Genomic DNA, 22,549 nt, shown 5'->3' with positions numbered 1-22,549 from the left:
TATTTTGCCCGTAGGTGCCTAGCGGCAGTAATTCCGTGCCTCCCACAGGAGCGGCGGATGCTCAACTGTTTCACCAAGTCTGTGATAGGTTAAGGTACGCGCACGTGCCTTCGCAGATGAGTACCCAGAAAGATCTTGCCGCTTCTTGCCGTTTCTCTCAGCTGACGACGCTTTGAAGGAGTGCATATCGAGTACCCGTGTTCATTATGCGCTTGTTGTTGCATCTTTGAGCAGGATTCACGATACACTGTGTCCACGTATATGTGAACACCTCCAGCTACCACAACGGCTAAATCATGATACGAGTTGTTAGTCGTTTGGATGGTGTTCCACTAGGCCGCAACGTGGGTGCATCGACTCGAAACGGTGCTACAGCTGCCAACCACCAGTAAAGGTTGTTCAAGCTTTGATATATCAATGCACAATTAACAATCAACTACTTTCGCGAAGGCGCGAAGCACTTTCCTGTTATGCCGGTTCCTATCACCGAGGGATCAGCCATGGTTTTTTATATGAAACAGATAACGACGAGTGTAGTGAAATAATGACCTTCGTTCAGCTATAACTGCGCTGTGACAGGATTTCCAGTACAGTACATTTCAGTACAGCATAAAATCAGGGCAATATGAAGCCCTGCGCCCTGTGATATGTTGCTGGTCTTTCTCCATCGCGTCCTGCGCGCAACGTTTTCTGTTGACTCCTGTTTTTACAGCAGAGCTGTTAAGCCTTTTGTTTGTTTGCGAGCATCGTAGAAAAAAACTCGGCCGGCACGTGCTCTCGCCGTGCTCGTCATTTTCTGCTTCGCTCCCCAAACACGTTCTCCCGGCGCGCGTTCTTCACCGGTTAGGATACTCTGTCCCACCACTCGAAAGTGAAACCTGTTCAACTGCCTTATAGCCCGCGATGCGCAAGGTACTCAGTAGTCATCCCTTGTCACGTAACATGAACCATGAGCATGAGAAACTACGGCGCACAGCCCATGTACGATACCTTAGCCGCATGCTTGCAAAGATCCCAATATCACAGACTATACACGGACACAACACACACACACACACAAGATGGCTACACCTCGGTAGTGTTGGATGGCGCCCAATCCCTGAAGGGCTCTGTTGCATTGCGCGGAAGTGCCATTGTAAGTGGCACTTCCGAAATTTTTGGCGTTGCTTTCGCAATTCAACACACCATCCATGTTCCAGGGGAATTGTATCTAACGACGGACTCGCAACAGTTATGCCGTGCATTCTTATCAGGCACATTAAACATCAGCGTGAAACACTTACACCAATCGATGTTGCGGTGCCGGAAAGATCCCCATTGTCTGTCGCGGTATACGTTCATCACAAGGTCGTTTTCTATGATATCCTTGTACGCAGGGTTGGCGGGGCTAAAGTCGGCTACATTGTTGCCACCTTCCACATCGGCGTCGAATACACACCTAGGAAAAAGCAAAAAAAAAGAACAACTACGGTACAGTACTTACGGGTTGAAACAGGACAATTTAAGGCTAAGTAACGCACATACTTTCCTTTTCACTGTCTTCCTTTCGGGTCATATCCGCGTATTTTCGACTCAAGCGCGTAGGCCAGAGCCAACATTACCTATACAGACCACATTTTTCGCGACAGGACATGCTTATCTCCTAGAAATGCGCAGGCGAGTTGTTATACTAAAAAATGATGTCACTTGTGAATCCGCGAGCCCTGTACATAAGAACCTGTAATCGGCTACAACGTTAGGTCAGCGGCACTTCCCCCTAAAAGGCACATGCCTTGCCCCTGAGAGGCGTATCTTTCGCGGTGATCGGTTGGGACCCTCCTGTGCGTATAGTGGTGAATGTTGAACAAGCATTTCGCGAGATGCTTACAGCCTTCAGCATGCAAGAAAAAGTATCCGGCAAACATGCTATATGAAAGGCTATAATTTACTGCCACGCAAACGCCACAAAAAGAACATTGCCTTGATTTCTTGGAAGCTGAGTGTGAGGATCATAGACAAAGGCAATTGTACAGCCTCATTTTTTTAAAATAGAACAATTAACCATAAACGCGTTATATTGGAATCTATTATATATATTTCATGCGAACTTTCCCATTTTATTGCAATAGCAATTATATGGACACACTCGACGGGTTTGTTTCCGTCGCCATCATGTGCCGTATAATGTCCAAATTGATAACATTCCCCGCGCATTGTATGTTCTACCGCAGGTAAACGCGCGTGAGCGGGGGCGACGAACGCTGCTGAAGCAGAGATCAAACGACTCGGCCCATCTCTGTCGCTCGGAAAGCGCATGCGAGAACATCACCCCGCTCGGCAGGCCTGTCGTTGGAGCACAGCGGAAACGCCCCGCCCGCCTTGAACGAGCATGAAAAGACGCGAGGGGAATGGGTGTCGCTCGAGCAGTAACATTAAACTTTAACTCAAAGGGCGCAGTCACGATCACTGGCGCGCGCGCTATCTCGGCAGCCATCAGCGTGCGGCTCGTATATCCTTGTACGTGCTGCGCTCTCAAAGCGAAGGGACTGTGCAGAAAGAGCATCTCTCCATGGAGCGGACGTATTGTCTTACACCAGCGTTTTGTAGAGTTACGCGAGGTCGGATCCAAAAGAGTTGACTGCCATCCTCAATTCGTATATGATTACAATTTGTTGCTACCGCATTCATCACTTCGCCCTTGCGCTGAAACTGTGACTTTTTTATCACACGTATGTGCACCGCACGTAGGTCATCTATAGCCTAAGAAATCAACATTGTAGAACTTGTTTCCGAGTGCTTGCGAGACACCCACCAAGAATAATTCTGAGTTTTGTTTTCTTGAGAAACTAGATAAGAAGCAACTCCAAGTGCTGCATCAAAAGGACATGACTGTAATAGAAGGTTCTTTTTTGCAATATCTGATAAAGAACGATGCTGCCGAAAGCTCAAAAATCTTCATTAAACAGAAAAATGACTGTCCTGGCGACGTGCACTTTCATGAACAAGCAGGCAAAGAAAAGCTGCTCACTTGATATTTTGAGTCTTTAAGCACAGTAATCGAACATTCACAGGCATGGGAAGAAATCGGAATGCTTGCACGCTCATTCCTGACCTAAATAGGGAAGTACGCAACTTTCACTAATGGCGCCAGGCTGGAACCAACAGCGGAGCTAGTGTTCGGCCAAGTTAAGTTATGCGAGTAATTCCAACCTTTTGCTAGAGATGCTTAGTTTCTGTTAGTAGTACTAAGTATGGCTAGACTTGGCTATTTTTCTCCGGTTTCGGTCAATTCTCCACACTACTGCTTTGTTTTGGCGCGAACATGCCACGTGGGCAGTTACGTGGTGTTACGTGATTTTACTCACGTGACTAGTTGTTACGTGTTGTTACATTCTTTTGTTCATGTGAATAGATACTCGATTTCAATCAAGTGCGTAGCTAGCTGTTACGTGTTCTTTGGCGAGCACATATTACGTGAGCAGCTGTTGTGTGCTTTATCGGGAAGATGTCTGGTGACTAGCTGGTACGTGAGGTTACGTGATTTTAGTCACGTGAATTGTTGCTAAATGGTTTAGAGCGGAAACACGTCACTAGATCTTACGTGATGTTAAGCAATTTTAGTCACGTAACTACATATTACATGATGTCACATAATTTTACTCACGTGACTAGTCGTTACGTGGTTTACGGAAAGCACATTCCACCTGACTAGCTGTTACGCGATGCTGCGTGATTGCAGTCAAGTGACTAGTTGCCACCTGAAGGTACCTAATTTGGTCACGTGACTAGTTGCCACATGATGTTATGTAATTTTTAGTGACGTGACTAAATGTTGCGTGATACGTGATTGTAGTCACGTGACTATATGTTGCGGGATGTTACGCGATTGTTGGTCGCTTGACTAGATGTCACGTCAAGTTACGGGATTTTTTGTCACGTGACTGGTTGTTACGTGACGTTACGTGATTTTTTGTCACGTAACAGACTCGCCCACGATAGTTATTGCATTTCATGCCAGACAAATTGGTGCACGCATTGTGGGAAGAAAGCATAAGTTGAAGAGGATGAAGCGAGCTCGTACCGGTTCGTGATAATGATAATTCATGTTCGCATATCCGGAACAACGTAACGCTTAAAGAGCTTCGCTCTAAAATCAGCAAGAAAATATTTGAACATGCTGGCGTCTGTCGCGATAGCCATTCCAATACATGGCGGTAGCAGATGAGAGCAAAGCCGGTACGCTCTCACCCGGGCTGCTGCTTCCACATGACCCTTAAAAAAAGGTCTCTTAGTGCCGATATGCCAAAATGACTTTTGTAGTTAAATTTCTGGCTTCAAGAGTGAAACGTACGAGTGTTTTTTTTTTTTCAGCACTTCATTTGGTGATGCAAACGAAGCTTAGGCCTTTATATTACAAGTGCTGTGCTCCTTAAACGTCACAGCCGAAAATCTAGCACTGCATATGGCGACAAATATTTGCGTAGGATGAGGACCCTATGAGCGCAAGAAGGCTATGATAGTTTTCGAGTGGTACGCTTGCCTTACAAACTGAAACATGAGCTTCAGTAACGCATTATGGCGGGCTAGTTGGCTCATTGCTGTTAGGCGTTCTAAAACTGCGCGAAATGACCAGGACAAAAGAAAGAAAACACGGAGAATGCCACGGGCGCAGAACTGCCAACTGGTAAGCAAGGAACAGATATTTCCCCCAGGAACCTCTACACGTGACCGATCTGTTAATCTCGCATGTGTCGACAAACATACGAATATTACTGACTAAGAGTGCAGCCCTAGATAGCGGCCAACCGAGCACCGCGAAACGTGGGACCAAACTCTCTGAGATTTGCGCGTGTGGGGGAACGGAAAACCAAGTTTTCAGTTAGCATATAATCTGAACAAAGGTGAAAGAATGAGGACGTAACAGGGCTTGATGAAAAGAAAAGATTGATCGCTCAACGAAATGAATACGTAATAAAACCACATGAAAACTAAAAATACGGCACAATGAAAATCAACAAACAAGAGAAGTAAAGCTGAAGGCGGCGGGATTAAAAGTGACAAAGTAAAACAGTAGGGCGCCTAGTGGAAAACCGGCGGTCGCCCGCAGTTTTTGCATAAAGCCAACAAACAAACAAAGCAACAAAACGCACAAAAAATTCCGGCATATCCCACGCTTTGTAGGAATCCATTTCATGCGAAGCATCCAGCTAGTAGTTGTCTTGGCTGCATTTTGTGGGTTTGAGCCAAGCGTTAGGAGGAGGATAGACGTGTTTTTGTAAGTGATACGCAGTAGTGTGCACATCGTGGACTTACCAGGAACGTCCACAACACTGGCGTTTAAATGGTAACGTATGGTCCCACGTAACGTCAGAACTCATGATAGAACACAGACGTCAGTATTATTGAAATGAAGGCCACATTACGGTGCGATGACGGGAATATCATACGCAACTTTCGCTAGCGTATTCCTCCGGGGTCGATTAACGTTTGATTATAGGTTCCTGAATCATAGGAATACAAATGTAATGTTTATTAGACTGTTATAAAGCGGAGTCAACACTGAAACAACAATTGACGCCTGAATCATAGGAATACAAATGTAATGTTTATTAGACTGTTATAAAGCGGAGTCAACACTGAAACAACAATTGACGCCTGTATGATAGGAGTAAAAAAGCCGGCAGATCCCACGCATTGTGGGAATCGATGTAATGCGAAGCAGCCAGTAAAGAGCTGCATACATCGTCTTGTATGTCATGGAGGAAAATGCGTGTCACGGATTTCATGTTAGCTCCTATTATTTATGTTCGTCACACAGTAACGTCGCGCAATACCAACTTCGGGGTCGATCAAGCTAGAGAATTGGCCGCCAGCGCCCCATGAGCGTGGCACGTAAGTCATGCTGTACATGACATACGTATCATGGCTTTCATGTTAACACGAGTTATTTATGTTCCTCACACGGTCACGTCGCAAGATACCAATTTTGGTGTATATCAAGCTAGGGAAACGGCCGCCAGCACCCCATGAGCGTGGCACGTAAGTCATGCTGTACATGACATGCGTGTCATGATTTTGATGTTAACTCGTGTTTTTATATTCGTTACACAGTCGCGTCGCGCAATACCAATTTTGGGGTAGATCAAGCTAGCGAAACCGCCGCCAGCGCCCCATGAGCGTGGCACGTAAGTCATGCTGTACATGACATGCGTGTCATGATTGTCATGTTAACTCGTGTTATTTATGTTCGTTACACAGTCACGTCACAAGATACCAATTTTGGTGTATATAAATCTAGCGAAACCGCCGCCTGCGCCCCATGAGCGTGGCACGTAAGTCATGCTGTACGTGACATGCGTGTAATGATTTTTATGTTCACTCGTGTTACTTATGTTCGTTACACAGTCGCGTCGCGCATTACCAATTTCGGGGTAGATCAAGCTAGCGAAACCGCCGCCAGCGCCCCATGAGCGTGGCAAGTAAGTCATGCTGTACATGACATGCGTGTCATGATTGTCATGTTAACTCGTGTTTTTATATTCGTCACACAGTCACGTCACAAGATACAAATTTTGGTGTATATAAATCTAGCGAAACCGCCGCCAGCGCCCCATGAGCGTGGCACATAAGTTATGCTGTACATGACATGCGTGTCATGATTTTCATGTTAACTCGTGTTATTTGTGTTCGTTACAAAGTCACGTCGCGCAATACCGATTTCGGGGTAGATCAAGCTAGCGAAACCGCCGCCAGCGCCCCATGAGCGTGGCACGTAAGTCATGCTGTACATGACATGCGTGTCATGATTTGCATGTTAACTCGTGTTATTTATGTTCGTCACACAGTCACGTCGCAAGATACGAATTTGGTGTATATCAAGCTAGCGAAACGGCCACCAGCGCATCATGAGCGTAGCATGTAAATCATGCTGTACATGACATGCGCGTCGTGATTTTCATGTTATGACTTGTCATTTATGTTCGCCATACAGTCATGTTACGCCATACCAATTTTGGTGCACATTCGATGAACCAAGCGACCAGCAGAGCACAAAGTCTTAGGCAACTAGATAGATAGATAGATAGATAGATAGATAGATAGATAGATATATAGATAGATAGATAGATAGATAGATAGATAGATAGATAGATAGATAGATAGATAGATAGATACGCTCAAAGTCGCAGAAGTTCGCTAAGAAATGCTTCGCATTTATTATGTAATGTAATGTTTATTGCTTTTTTATAAAAGTAGATAGCCGGAACTGCATTCACAATTGACGTTGTACTGGCCTTAAGCATGCATAAGATCTTTTTCCAAAGCAGTTACGTGGCTCTGTGGTAGAACACTTGACTGCCACGCAGAATGCTAGGGTTCGATTCCTGCTCGTATCCCGATTTTTATTCTTTACATTCGAAGGCTCAACACGGCCGATGTCTGTTTTTTTCGTTCTCCCCGTTCCTCGGTAGATGTAAATTGTCAGTCACCTGTGGCTCACACCGCGGCCCCTGGTATACAGGTATGTGCCACACGTGTCTGGAGTAAAGGGTTTGGCGACGTACGCGACGGGATTTTAACGCGACGGCGTTAAAGAGCTCGTTTCGTAGAAATTCCGGCGTCGGTGGCGTTGTCGGCGTCGTTGGTTGTCAGCGAAAAATCATGTTCTCCATTACAAAAAAAAAACAATAATCGAGAAAACTGCAAATAAAATAAATAGTGAAAAGGTTGGGTGCGAGTGAGAATCGAACCCAGGCCGTCTGTGTGGCAAGCACGTGTTCTACCACACAGCCACGCCTCTGCTGGGACATGCACTGAAAGTAACTTTCGCGCTTCACAAACATACGCGTCCGGTATACAGGTGTCACAGTACGAGATGTAATATCGCAGTAATATTGCGTGGTAAAAGCTTACATTGCGATCGGGCGTCACACCATGTGGCTTGGTGGTTTAAAGCCAGCCACCCATTAGGAAAGACACACACATTACTGCGCGTATTCCATTAAGACCACAAGTGGGTGCATCGGAACTTCGAAAAAGTTTCTCGCCCATATTTGCTTTAAAACATGCTAGCCATTACATGAGGCACACGACTTAGAGCGCGCATTCTGTTACAAACACGTAGCGGTCGAAGTACGTTCTAGGGGCAGGATATCGCTATCGCGTTCAACTCTTAAAGCAAACCTTAAGCGTCCCGCGATTTTTCATGCTATACATGTGATGACCATACAGTCATATTCGTCAAGCCCTCTTACCCTCCTGTACCAATTTTGGTCTACATCAAGCTAAGGATGCCTTAACGAGAGCACCCAGACGTAGGCGGCTGGACAGACAGATAGATACGGGGACGGAAACGCTCAAAGTGTCATAGGTCGCACGCAGATTTTAAATGCTTCGCGTTTAAAAACTGCTGAAGACCGCCAGCTTTCCACACGGTGTCTTACTGTTTTACTTTGTCACTTTTAATGCCATGGCTTTCACCTTGACTTGTGGCAATGCTTTATCTGTGTTAACATGTTCACAGATAAAGCATTGCCTTTTCTCGGACACCCTGCTCTGCTATGCACACGACGCTAATTTTTTTAGGTGTCATTGCACAAGCTTTTACAGCTTAGCTGATGGACTTAAAAGTCTGGGTGATTCCACGAGAGATCGAACATGCCTGTCCTGTCGCAATTTTTTTTTTGCCTGGGTTTTTTATATGTTAGGTGGGCACATTCAAAGTGCACGGACTGAAAATTTTAGTTCCAAGAATCGCTCGCAGCGCGCCCAAAAAATATTTCGAGGTGGCGGCCCGGGCCTCCTGTTTTTGCTCACTGCAGTGTTTTCGGATTTCACAGCCGAATATAGCGCGAACTATAAATCACGTGTCGAAAATTTTTTTGCTGGTTTTAATACGCATTACTGTGAATTACATCTATGCTTTTTTTATGCCGTCCTCAAAAAGATGAAAATGTGAAAAAAATGGCAAACACGGCCGAAATAAAAAAAAGGGTCCTAAGTTTGAGGCGCCTTGGCGCCTTTGCTACTTCAAACAGAAATTTGAAAGCAATGTCAACTACTGAAAAGAGTCTTTGCAACGTTTATACGGAAGATCATTTTCCTACGGGCAGCGCAAAAGAAAAGAAAGAAATAGTTATAGAAGCGAGTTTTTTCAATAAAGTACATTTTCCAAAAATAAAATGAAAAAAAAAACTCCGGTCTCAATTTTGACGATAATTTGTTATCGCACGGTGCTTATGTCAGTGAACACACGGTTTTAATATCATATGTCCTCATTTGCTTTGTTTACGAGATATAACTGGCCAAAGTGACACTTGCTGTGTGTGCTCACTTTAGTGCGACTGATGGTTGTCATCAGCTTGCATTGTGCGCAAATCTCAGTTTTAATTATTCTGCTGCAGCAAAACATTGCTCTGGTGGCTTTTCGTCATGAAAAATGTGTTCTCAGATTTTATTTGGTTCTAGCGTGTGCAAAAGTGGGCTGCTGCCACCCTCTAAACGGTGATTCCACGAGATATCGAACATGCCTGTCCGGCCGATTTAGGGGCGAAGCTCCTTAAGGCGGCACCCGTTCGTCCCTCGTAGTCGTCGTAGTAGTCGTAGTGCGTAACCAGTCTTACGGTTTGACCTCCAAGGTGGTGCCGGCGGGAGATTTTTCCTGTGCGTTGTTGAACAATAAAAAATTCGCAGCGTGCGCGTTAACTAAAAGCCGAATTCTTCTGTCTCTCATTCCCCATTAGCAGCCATTGGCATGTTCCAGTAGGAAACGTTAGAAGAAGTAGAAGTGTAAGTGTTAGCTAAAAGCCGACTTCTTCTGTCTCTCATTCCCATTAGCAGTCATTGTTTACCTGCAAGTTAGTGCCTGGTGAGATTTCTCCTGTGCGTGATTAAACAATAAAAATTTTGTTCAAAACGCCGTTGATTGATGAAATAAACCAACGAAAGACGCCAGATGTTTTGTAAAAGCAAAACGAAAGAACGCCAGATGTTTCTAAAGCAAAACGAAAAGACGCCAGCTGCTTAACGAAAGACGCCAGATGTTTTCTAAAGCAATGGTTTTCTAAACAATGAAAATTCACAGCGTACATGTAAAATTAAAGTGTGCTGCAAGTCGTCATAAGTCATCAAACCTTTAGTATAAACGCGCCCGATCTCACGTCGGTGATGATGTACTGGGCAGAATTCACGGAAGATTCACGGTTTACCGATGAACCTCCGCAGCTTCGCCCACTCATCATCATTCACTCCGTGGATATGCTGTGATTTTTTTTGTTTTGCCTGGGTTTTTTATATGTTATGTGGGCACATTCAAAGTGCACGGAACCGAAAATTTTATTTCCGAGAAACGCTCCCAGCGTGCCAAAAATACCTGAAGGTGGCGGCGCGGACCTCGTGTTTTTGTTCACTGCAATATTTTCGGATTTCACGGCCGAATTTAACGCGAACTATAAATGATGTGTAGAAAATTTTTGGTTGGTTTTAATACGCATTACTGTGAATTACATCCATGCTTTTTATTGCCGTCCTCAAAAATAAAAAAAACATGTGAAAAAAATGGCAAGCCCGGTCCAAATTAACAAAGTTTGCTAAGTTTGATCCGCCTTGGCGCCTTTTCTATTTCTCACAGAAGCTTCAAAACAGTGTCAAGCATTTCAAGGAGTCTTTGCAATATTTATGCGGTAGATCGTTTTCCTACAGGCAGCGCAACATAACAAGAAAATAGTTAAAGAAACGAGTTTTTTTTTTAAAGTATATTTTCAAAAAATAAAGAAAAAGCTCAGGCCTCAATTTTGACGACATTTTTTTTTTCGAAGAGCACTTATGTAAGTGAAAACACCATGTTAATATGTATGTCCTCATTTGCTTTGTTCACGAGATTTAAAGGGCCAGAACTACCCTTGCTGTGTGTGCTCACAGCAGTGCGATTGATAGTTGTCATCAGCTTGCATTGCACGTAAATGTAATTTTAATTATTTTCCTGCAGTAAAACTTTGCTCTGGTGTCTTGTCGTCAAGAAATATGTATTCTCAAACTTTAATTGTGTCTAGCGTGTGCGGAGGTGGGCTGCTGCTGCTCTATAAAGGCCTAACGCGCACGCAGTTTGCAGCTTACAACCTCAAATTACCCTGCCAGTATTCGCTAATCAAAAGCACGCGAGACACCGCGAACACATGGTTTAGGTCACTTTGTCAAAAGTCTCCTTGCACACAGAATAAAGCATCTGTATGCAGCGAAGGCCAACTTAATCTCTACCTAAATGCCACAATCAGCAGGCGTGCTTTTATGCAGTTGTTTTCTCACTGCCTGCTTGCTTCCCTTCCATTACGTGCATTGTACGCTCTAACCATCTTCCCCATTCCACGCACACTATGCCTAAACAACATTTATAAAAAAGTTAGCTCAATGATTTCCGAGCCGTTTATTTCACTTCCCGCTATCACATGTTCTCGGCGCCGCAGATAACGTCTTCCTGTACCATCTCGACCTTTACCTCAGCGTTTTAACAGCCAGAAAACATGCGGTGCGGCATGATTAAGCCATGATTGGCCGAAGCTGCCCAACTTATGATGTTTGGTTGCCACTATACTGAAGTGCTTTCCCACGTCGAGGACAGCAGAGGTCTTTGGTGGCGCCAGACGGACATTACCCTTAGTTTTGAGAATGAGTGTGGCCTACAAATTAATGATTAGAGCCCAAAACGGTTAGACACCCTTAGTCATAAAATGTTAAGCCATGAGCAGATCTGGAAAGGCATTCATGACAGCTGCGCAGATGTGAGATAATTTGTGCGGCGCCGTTCAGTATAAACGTTTCGACTTGCTCTAGGTCTCGCTGTACACTACAAGCGATGCACGCGGCCCATGACTACGTCCAATTGTTCTGTGCCAATTATTTACGCGTTCACAAAAAGAAGATTGCCGAGAAAAACGTTTTCTTTGGGCAAATCTTTTTTTATTTGCTCTTTTTGTTGTTGCCTACCTCCAGAAGCCACTCTCATAGGCTGAGGATCTTCGCGACACCTGCGAAGTCTGCTTGCATTGCTTTACGATCCTCAAGGAAAAGCTGTCTACATCTAACCGCGATGAGGTAGACCAGACATTCCTTCAGGAAGAAGAAGCGATTGATATCGCGAACAGGCGCGCCCATCTTTACTCTGACGATTCTAGGCGAGGTTGTAGTCTGCAAACGGCTTACACGTTAGCCATTTAGAGGGTGGCAGCAGCGAACATTTGCACATGCTAGACACAAATAAAATATTAGAACACATTTTTCTTGACGAAAAGCCACCAGAGCAAGGTTTTGCAGCAGCAGAATAATTAAAACTGCGATTTACGCCCATTGCAAGCAACAACAACCATCAGTCGCACTGAGGTGAGCACACATAGCAAGGGTCATTTTGGCCAGTTATATCTCGTAAACAAAGCAAATGAGGACATATGACATTAAAACCGCGTGTTCACTGACATAAGCGCTCCTCGATAAAAAATTGTCGTCAAAATTGCGACCGGATTTATTTTATTTTTTTTAATGTACTTTTTTGAAAAAACTCGCTTCTTCAACTATTTTTTTCTTTTTTTCCGCTGCCCGTAGGAAAATGACCTTGCGTATAAATGCTGCAAAGGTTCTTTTCTATAGTTGACATTGTTTTCAAGTTTCTGTTTGAAGTAGCAAAGGCGCCAAGGCGCCTCAAACTTAGGACACTTTTTTTCTTTCTTCTTTCACATTTTCTTCTTTTTGAGGACGGCATAAAAAAAGAATGGATGTAATTCACAGTAATGCGTATTAAAACCAGCAAAACATTTTTGACACATCATTTATAGTTCGCGCTAAATTCGGCCGTGAAATCCGAAAACATTGCAGTGAGCAAAAACAGGAGGCCCGGGCCGCCACCTTCAAATATTTTTTGGCGCGCTGGGAGCGTTTCTTGGAAATAAAATTTTCAGTTTCGTGCACTTTGAATGTGCCCACATAACATATAAAAAACCCAGGCAAAACAAAAATTGCGACCGGACGGGCATGTTCGATCTCTCGTAGAATCACCTGTGCATGACATCCCAAAGCGACTCAGGCTGTTGAGGCACCATGCTGGAAGGCTCCGGATAAGTTCGACCATGTGGCGCTTTTTAGCGTGAACTAGCGTCACACAGTACACGGGCATTAAGCATTTCACCTCCATTGAAAAGCTACCACCGCAACCAGGATGGAGCACCTCTAAAGACGACAGTTGTCCTCTAAGGCAGTTAGCAACATTGCTGCGCTTCAAATCTTCATTTTAGCTGGGCCCCTTCATTTTCGTATAAAAATTTTGTATTGTTTTTTGAATAGTGACAGTAAAGCTAATGTCAGAACATCGTAGCACACATCAGAAAATAAGGACGAAAATAATGGACAAAAATCACACCATGTCCCGCTAAAGGGAACCATGAGGCGATGCGAAGCAGCATTTCGGCATGTCGAGCCCGCGTTTCAGAGGGGGAGAGAAGTGAAGAGGGTTCGCGCATTCGCAATAAGGATGGTCACGCCGCACACCACCACCACGGGTTCGAACTCCGCCATAAGATGCTTCGCATGTAAAAAGCGGTTGTCGTTGCATATCCCTTTGTACCACCATTGTGCCGGCGTTCACTGCCACACCCAATATTAACGAACCAAGTGGCTCACTATACCATCTTAAGACATTGATGCTACTGGTCCTGATTTTGCACTTTTTTACCCGTGAGAGGGCAACAGCGAGATAAAGCGCGTGCGGTTTCGAATGCACACATACCTTATGAGACGTCCGCCAATCTCCCGTAGAAGACAGTTTGTTAATCCCAGGATGCCACTGGTGCCGGCGTCTTCAGCGAGCAGCCAGATGTTCGCTCTCGCTGGCTTTCCGACACATTCAGCGACCTTCTCCTTCAGTGCCTCAACCCACTTAAAATTGCTGTTCTGTACCTTGATAACCGCCTGGCTGGTGACATTTATGGGTAATGTCGCCTTTTTGAACAATAGCAGTGCGGAGAGGTTGTTCGACTTCAGTCCCACTAGCCGAAATCCGCAAGCTCTGAACGCTGTTCTTGTTGCCTCTTCAGAATAAACGTGAAAAGGAACTTCACTGAATTTCGAGAGTAAGGCCTCGGCCGCTGTCAATGCTATCCGATGGGAAATGAGAACGAAACCACCTTCCTTGCACTGCGAGCACATTTCATTAGCCAAAGCAAACAGGTCAGAAACACTAGTCATAATGCCGAGGGAAGCTAATACCAAGTCAGCCGCTGGCAGCTTTTCTCCTGAGAGAGAAAGATCCTGCGGAAGTACAAGTGCCCCTTTGGGGAGTTGGTCCGGAGAGAGGCTCCCTGGACTTGGGTGGGTGATAGAGTATACTGTCTTGAGCTGCCCATCGTACAAGGACAGCAAAGCGCATGCCCATGGGGCCATGAGCGTTATGTTTCCGTCGACCGCCACCTCTAGCACGCTGAGTTTTGTGAAGCTTGTATTTTCAAGCACGATGTCAAGCAGGTATCTCAGCGGATCTTCTTCCAGAAGGCTTGTGTTGAGTAAGTCCTCCTCCAAATGTTTTCTGTTGGTCAATATTGCTGACTTAATGGTGGAAGCCAGTGACGCAGTGCCGTTGACTTGTTTGTGCACTGTTAAGCAGTAGTTGTAACAAGCCATGGTTTGATGCAATACTCGCAGCATACCGATTCATGATTTCTTCTGGGAGTTTGCGACATTCATCCTCCATTTTGGAAAAACTACTGCTTTCATCACAAGCTTGAAGAACGCGTAGCATGATGTCACAACACGCATCTGCGTATTCTCGCACGATGTGCTCCCTTTCACGCCTTGCAACGTCGTTGTCCAGGTATGGACGAAGCGGTGACTCTTCCAGGATGGGATCCTGCTGAACGGGGCGTCGCGGAACGGTGCTAAATTTCAGGCCCTCTATTTCGACGCCCCCTGCTCGGCTCATATTGAGATATGGGCAATAGACGGCGTCCACTCCTGCACAGAGAAGTTTAGAAATATAATTGACCGAGATCACCCCATGTGTACAGTACTTCGCTTTGGGACACCACGCACAAGCTGGTTACTGATATTCGTGCTCACTTGTTAATTTATATGTACTGCCTATGCAATATGTTCAATACCTGTGCATGCAAGCCTTTAGAGGAGATATAGTTTTGGAACTAAAGCACATCCCGTACGTGCTTTGAATTTGTTCCTGGAGAGAAATCAGTGAAAATGACACGTAGTACCAACATGGCCACAGGTAAAACTATACATCTCCTGAGATGACTACATTGTAAAACAAGACTATTGCTGAAACACGCGCTAACGGCACTAGGTAAATATGTGTGGATTTTTAAACGTTACGAAATCACTTGTTCTTGGGGTTCCCACCCTTGTACGTCTACTCTATTATATCGCGTGGTCAAGATAAGCATCTATTAAAACAAGTCGCTCGGAAGTTGTCCTAAGGAGCAGTTTAAAGTAGCATATAGCGAACATAATCGACGCAAACGTTGAAAAAATTGCGCAAGTACGGGCGGCGGGCTGAGAAATAAAGGGGACGGACCAGAGCACTTGGCTTCATCCGCTTTTGCTCTTCTATTGATGCACTGTTTTCTTTCACCATTGATTAAAGCTAGCATTATTTCACCGTCTTCACATGCCACGAGGTGCGACAAATATATTTGTTCTAGATAAACCGGAAGCAAGCATTCTACACTTGCGCGTACATCAAGAAATGTGTGTCTCCACAGTGTTTCTCTCATATTAATAACATTGGAGCTGTTAAAGCTGTTCGTTGCGCCGGGCAGTACGAAAAGTAATTATCCTCATGAACCGGCACGTGCTCTCTTCGTTCTCTTCTTCATCTTCTGTTTCGGTCCCATAATATATGCGCCAATCTGTCCGGCATAGAGTCCGACAACCACGATAACAAAGTCTGTTACGCCGCTAAATATCACGCAAAAGCACCGTAGAACTAGTCACGGGCCTAAACATCACGTAACAACTAGCCACATGACTAAAAATTAAGAAACATAACGTAACTAGTCACGAGACTGGCAATCACGCGACATCACATAACTAGTTACATCACTGAGCATCAGCTAATATTATGTAACGTCTAGTGACCTGACTGAAATCACAGATCTTGTCAGCTGGGCAAAATCACGTAACAAATTGTCACGTGATTAAAATCACGTAAAGTTACGCAATATTTAGACACATGACTGACAATCACGTAGCATCTAGTCGCGTGACAAAAATCAGGGAACATCTAGTCTTCTAACAAAAACCATGCAGCACTACGTAACAACTACTCACCTAAGTAAACATCACATAAAATCATGTAACAACTCGTCACTTGACTCAAAATCACGTAACAAGTAGTAACAGTACTAAGAATCACGCTATATCACGTAATGTCTAGTCACGATACTAATCACGCAACATTGCCTCACATCTAGTCCCGGGTTTAACTCTCAAAACATCACGTAACACGTGATGACTATAAAGTCATGACAATAGCACTGTCAAAAAGCATTGTCTGAGGGCAGTCGTAACTTGTTCACTCCGCTTTGCCGAAGAAACCACAACAACACACTAATAGCTGCGCTCGCTGAACACCAGGTACGCCAGTGCCCTAGGATTTTATCCTCGATGATAGGACAGTCGTCTAGCTGGGTCAATGTGGCTCAGAGGGCTGCTCACTGGGTGTCAAAACGGGTGCACTCGCAGAGAAGGTGCGCGATTGTTTTCGTGCAGCCGCAGAGTTCACACAATGGGCTACCAGCCATTCCGACGGTGAATGAATATGCATTGGAGAATGCCGCTCCAAGCCGAAGACAGACGAACAGGGTGGAATGACGTCGTAATAGGTTGGATGGGACCTCTACTTGAAGATCTGGGTCTAGAGAATGTAGGCGTGGACTTGTAAACGTTGGTGAATTCCACCGGTACAGCGTTAAATGACGTGCTAGCACACGAGTCGTTTTACTTCGTCAGATCTTGATAGCGGGATGGCGACACTGTTCACACCATCGTGGACGGATCGGGCATCTGCGTCCTCTTGATCATGACCATGAATGTAGCAGTGACTTGGTAACCAGTGAAATATTATGTTGTGTCCGTCCCCTATGGCTTTATGGCGAGTGTGCCTGATTTGTGCAACGAGCTGCTCATGTGAACCGTGACCTAAAGCGGAATGCAATCTTTGTAGGGCTTCTTTGCAATCAGGGAGGGTAGACAAAGAATTAGTTCTGTGACATACTGAATAGCTGCATGGAGGGCTACTAGCTCGGCAGCTGTAGTTGATGTTGCTTAATACATGTTGTGCTGTAATTATTGCCGTAATTATCACTGCAGCGGCTGAGCTGCTGGCTGTAGCCGAGCCATCAGTGTAGACATTGTGACGATGGCATGCGTTTACCTAGAGGATGGGGAATGAATGCAGAGTTAAAGCTCAGAGGGAAAAGCACTTGACGGATCCGCTCGCGAGCCAGTCCTCCTCATCCTCTTCCTCTACCCTTTGAAAGCGCGTTTAACTTCCCCGATCGCAGGCGATGCCCACTCGGCGAGTTAGTCAGCAGGTTGACAGTGATAAGGTTTCAGGCGCGCTACGTGTGTCAGCTGTGTCTTGCTATAGCGGCGACCATTGCCTGCGGCGCTATAGATGCGTATGTAACGTCATGAGGCGGTCGAGGATAACAAATGGGCCGCAGTAGCGGGCGAAGCACTTTTGGCACAAACCTCGTTTGCGGACAAGTATCGACAACCACACAAGGTCACCTTTTGTATAACAAACGGAGCGATATCGGGCGTCGTAACGGGTCTTGGAGCGCTGCTGAGAAGCCAAAGTTCGGAGGCGTGCCATGCAGCGGGCTTCTTCAGCGCGACATTGTAACTCGGGAAGCGATGTTTCCACATCCAGCGTAAGGGCAGAATAGTGTCAAGACATCTGCGAGGAGAGCGAGCATGAAGCAGAAAAAAGGGAGAGTATCCTGTCGTTTCGTGCTTCGCGGTGTTGTATGCGCATGTGATGTAGGGAAGTACTTCATCCCAGCTATTGTGCTTGGCATCGACATGATCTGATAGCATGTTGGTTAGGACCCTGTTGGTACGCTCTACGAGGCCATTAGTATCTCTGTAGTAGGGGGTAGCATGGGGGAACTGGCAGGCAGATAGACGCAGGATGTCTTCAACGACGTCGGCGATGAGCCGACGTCGCCAGTGGTCAATGACGACGCGCGGAGGACCATGGCGCAGGCTAATAAGGCGAAGCATAAACTGCAACACGTGAAAGGCTGTTGCAGCAGGTATTGCGGCAGTTTCTGCGTATCGCGTCAGGTGGTCGACCCAGACGCCAAGCCATGGAATGATTGGCACTGGTTGGAAGCTGGAACGGATCCGAAAGCAGGCGAAGCCCATGTGTCCGCAGGTTTCAAGATGGTGGGAAGGCATCAACGATGCAAGATGGTGGGAAGGCATCCTGGCAAGGTGCCGAATATGCACCAGGAGAGAATCAGTGGCCACGTACGTTGACATAGGGTGATAACCTACTAAGAGAATTGTTGCCGATGTAGACACACATTTTGAAAGGCCGAAGTATGTCTTGACAGCTTGATCTTGTAGTGCCTGGAGTGAATGTAGATTTGTTTTGCAGGTATTTCCCACCACAGGAAGGCTGTATCTCGCGAAACTAAGAAATAGGGGATCTCAAAGCTGCAGCATAGGCCTTATTGATGTACCCCATGACTTCCCACCCAGAAATTTCAGAATGTACGTTATAGAAGTTAGGCGTCTTTTTAAATACAGAACGTGTGGCGTGCACGATAGATTGCGATCGATAGTTAGACCTCAAAATCGGTGCTTTGAGGCCTATGTAACTGCTTGCCCTTTCATCGTTACAGTGTACGGCTACATTGTCTTGCGTGTAAATCTGACAAGATATAACATCTCCGGTCACAGTTGCAACATTGCTGTTTCAAATACAACTGTCAGCGTAGCTGCCTTTTGTATCCTGTCTGTACTGGTAGAGGTATCATGGCAGATGCCAATATAGAGATGTCGCCTGCATATAAAGGTACTTGGACTGTCCGGGGCGGACGTTTCAAAAGGCCAACAAGCACCAGGTTGAATAGCGTCCGACTTCAAATTCCGCGGAAAATACTCATACGGTTCAGTGCTGTCATTAACCCGATTTATCGAACTAAATTAAAGGGACCGACAACTGCCCACAATATGAAATGAGTTGACTCCACTGATGTAAAGATTGTCCGTCGCACTGACTCAAACCAACCCTGTTTGTTTCGTGAAAGATGGATTTATACTTTTATTTCTTAATTGAAAGTCGCGAAAAATGATCTGTGGCGCCTCTGGCGGCAAAAACATGAATGATCCGATGAAGGCGGCCACGTGACCGTTGATTGCTGTACGCGGTTGACGATTTTTTTTGTTGGTATTGAAATATTGTTCGTTTCTTTATATTAAAATGTATTGCTCCATAATAATGTACATACAGGCCTGCGTTAGTAGTATGCATTAAATTGGCGCTGCCTTCGCGTGACGTAATGATCACATCCTCGTCAGCGCGTCTTCAGCAACTTTTCAGCGTGCTCATGCAACCGTGCACGCAGTTTCCAGGTCGCTAAGATTTTGGAGCGACATAGTTTTGCTACCTACACTTGGTCTCAGAAATGACGCGCGCTGCTACTCGGTGCGGCCGTGCATATGCACAGTTACGTTTTCGATTACTTGGCTTGGCTCGTGTATCGAGAGAGTAACGACGCCGGGACAAGCCATCCATGACACAGGCGCAGGCTGTTTGGGATATGGCGTCGAGAAGCCGTTGAAGAACTCGATACCGTCGAGGTGATTAAAAAGAGGGCTTTATTTGACACTGAGTGAGGCCATTCAGACCCTGCTAGCCGTTCTATGTCCCCGTTTTAAAGACGATAGTCTTTCTTGGGGAACTTAAACGCAGAAATTTTGGTCTGTCTTTCTGTCTGTCTGTCTCTCTTTCTGTTTGTCGGCACGTCCCTCGATTCAGCCACTCGGCCAAAGTTGAACCACTTGCCCAAGGGCCAGCCGTCTTGAACTGGTACTGCTGTTCATACTTGTGAACGTAGTCGATCAAAAAGTAAATATCATGCATATATGAGGTGCAACATCACTAGGTAAGTATTAGGTGGCGTGTTCCTTTAATAGAAAATGCATACATACGTAATTTTAAGGACCCTAGTTTCTTAAGCTGCGCTGAAAATGCATAAGAATGGAAGCTTGAGCGAGTTGGTATGCGTTCATCTTTGTTGAAACAGCGCTCACTAGACGACGACAAAGAAGGCACAGGACAGGCGCTGCCTGTCCTGTGCCTTCTTTTACTTCGTCGTCGTCTAGTGAGCGCTGTTTCAACAAAGCTGAAAATGCGACTGCGCTGAAATTTGCCTTCCTCCGTGCCCTTCGCACGAGCTCATTGTTGTGTTTCGGTTTCGGTTCTGTATTGCACTGTACGAATGCCATGGGTTGGTGTTGAAAAACTTCAGTTTTGAGAAGGCCAAGAAGGTGAAAAAAAATATTAAAAAAATGAAAAAGCAGCGTTGTGGGCGGCCTTCAGGCTGCCGGTTGTGGGCGCCGCTCTGGCGTTCCTGTTTTACCCAGGCGACGTGTAAATAAAAGAGTGTGTGGAGAGTACTCGTTGAGTGCGGACGTTTCTCTGCTTCAGCGCTTCGCGCCAAACCGCGTTTTCGGGCTGGCTGGCGTCCCCGACGATCGCGTTGGTCACCGCCGTCGTCGCCTGCTGCTGCGTCGGGACTACCAGCACGCAACACAGCACTCATGTTTCCCGACGTATTGCCAGATGGCGTCCATATCTCACACAGCGCCTCTTCTAACGTCTTTACACGACATTTGCAGCGATGCACGCAGATACGCGGCCAATTTTTTTCTCTCGCGCTCACTGGTACTTCTTTGTCCTCTTCTGTCGGCTCGCTGGTGCTCGCGATGGAAACAACACAGGCAACCTTGGGCACAGGCGCACACAACGCTGTCCAAATACCGAGAAGCTGTATAAAGCCACAGATCTCATTGTAACAGCTTGCTATTTTCAAAAAATGGTTGGAAAGCTCAAAATAAAGTTGATTAGGCATAGTTACAGTAACTCCTGCAAAAGCAGAACAACGACAGCTTTCACAACTGCTAGCGGCATCGCTATCAATTCTCAGCGTTGCTGGAGCAAGCCTCCATGCGTGTTTGGAGCCTTTCAAATCGAAAAATACTGCTGAGAAAATAACTACGAGCTTTTCGGATAAACCACTGCAGCTACAAACGCTACGAAGGGTGGGCTTCCTGTCACGCCGTAAAAAACTGTGTCGAGAAAAATCAGTTGTCGGTCACTTTAACCACCCAACCTGATTTAGCTTTTTTTTTTTTTCAGAAATAACTGAATGCAACAACGGTGAGTTTCTTGCAGTTTTAACCGAGATGGGCTTTTCTTCTAGCGTGCGCGCTTACGCTTAGCGTTAAAACATTTATGTACCCCATGTACGGCCCTAGCTTTTCTTTGAAAAGGCTGTACGCCGTGTCCATGCAAGGAACGGACTGGCTGGTCGGTAGCGCTCTTAGGTACTTGATGCGGCGGCGGTCGCTCTGGCTATTTATCGATTTGTGCGACGGATGGTGCTAATAATGACTGCATTCGTTCTCCGCGCTGTCGCATATCAATAGCACGTGATAGCTTTAATTGATTGTACACCTGGCCTGCGTCACCCGCACATGGCGTTTCCTATGTCTGGGCCGCCCCTGAGTCACTCTCGCGGACTGTTTGAGACGCGCAGGTCTGGGTTGCCGGCAAAAACAATGTCCTAGTTGCTTTTCGGTGCGGCAACATTACAATTATAGATTTCGCAGGATCAAAAAACTGCTTTCTCGATTTTACGAAATTCCCGATTAAACGAAATAATTGGAGCGTGGTGAACACTTTGTTAAATGAAGTTTCAACGGCTCTCCCTGCCACGCACCGCACGGTGTTCTGCGAAGGCGGGGTCATCAGCCGTCCAGCTCATGACATCAGTCAGGACTGCGCGCCCATTGCTGCAGGCTTGACACATTTGCCTTTGAAAACGATATTGGGCGGACTTTCAAAGTTGTATCCGACAAAAGTAATGAACAGAATAACATATGGTCTGCCGTTCCACAAACTCAAGAAAAGTGAGGAATGGCACTTCGTCTCGATAATAAAAGGTGTCAGTTCTGTACCTACCCATGGCACACCGACCGAAAAATTGCTTGCGCTCGGTGGCAGCATATGCACTCCGAGATCAAGTTGGCAATTATCATTTGCCTGAGAAACAGTATAAGCAAGACACGGCCAGGCACAGAAATCCTGACAAAATTATGCCCACCATGCCCCAAAGCCTAGACGAGGAACTTGTGGAAGTCCCATAGACTATCGGTGACATGATTTTGGTAGCGCCTTTGGCGAGAAGTATGAGTCGTGAAGAACACACGAAAAAGGAAATGCAAAAATATTGTATTCGCTTAGCTCGGCTATGCCAGGATATACATAGCTAGAGCTAAGGTT

The 22,549-nt window shown here is 45.8% G+C and overlaps 1 protein-coding gene across 1 annotated transcript in view; it reads right to left on the bottom strand.

The window, feature by feature from the left end:
* Positions 1-22,549, bottom strand: part of LOC119398708 (fatty acid synthase-like) — a 141,680-nt gene that overhangs the window by 66,486 nt on the left and 52,645 nt on the right. The window contains 3 exon segments of the mRNA XM_049417399.1: positions 1,284-1,438; positions 13,748-14,616; positions 14,618-14,967. Of these exon segments, the coding sequence (XP_049273356.1) occupies positions 1,284-1,438; positions 13,748-14,616; positions 14,618-14,967 (1,374 nt within the window).

This window comes from Rhipicephalus sanguineus, chromosome 7 (genome assembly GCF_013339695.2).
Source record: "Rhipicephalus sanguineus isolate Rsan-2018 chromosome 7, BIME_Rsan_1.4, whole genome shotgun sequence".
Classification (NCBI taxonomy): domain Eukaryota; kingdom Metazoa; phylum Arthropoda; class Arachnida; order Ixodida; family Ixodidae; genus Rhipicephalus; species Rhipicephalus sanguineus.
Note: the sequence above shows the minus strand (reverse complement) of the source record. Positions and strands in the feature narration are given on the sequence as shown.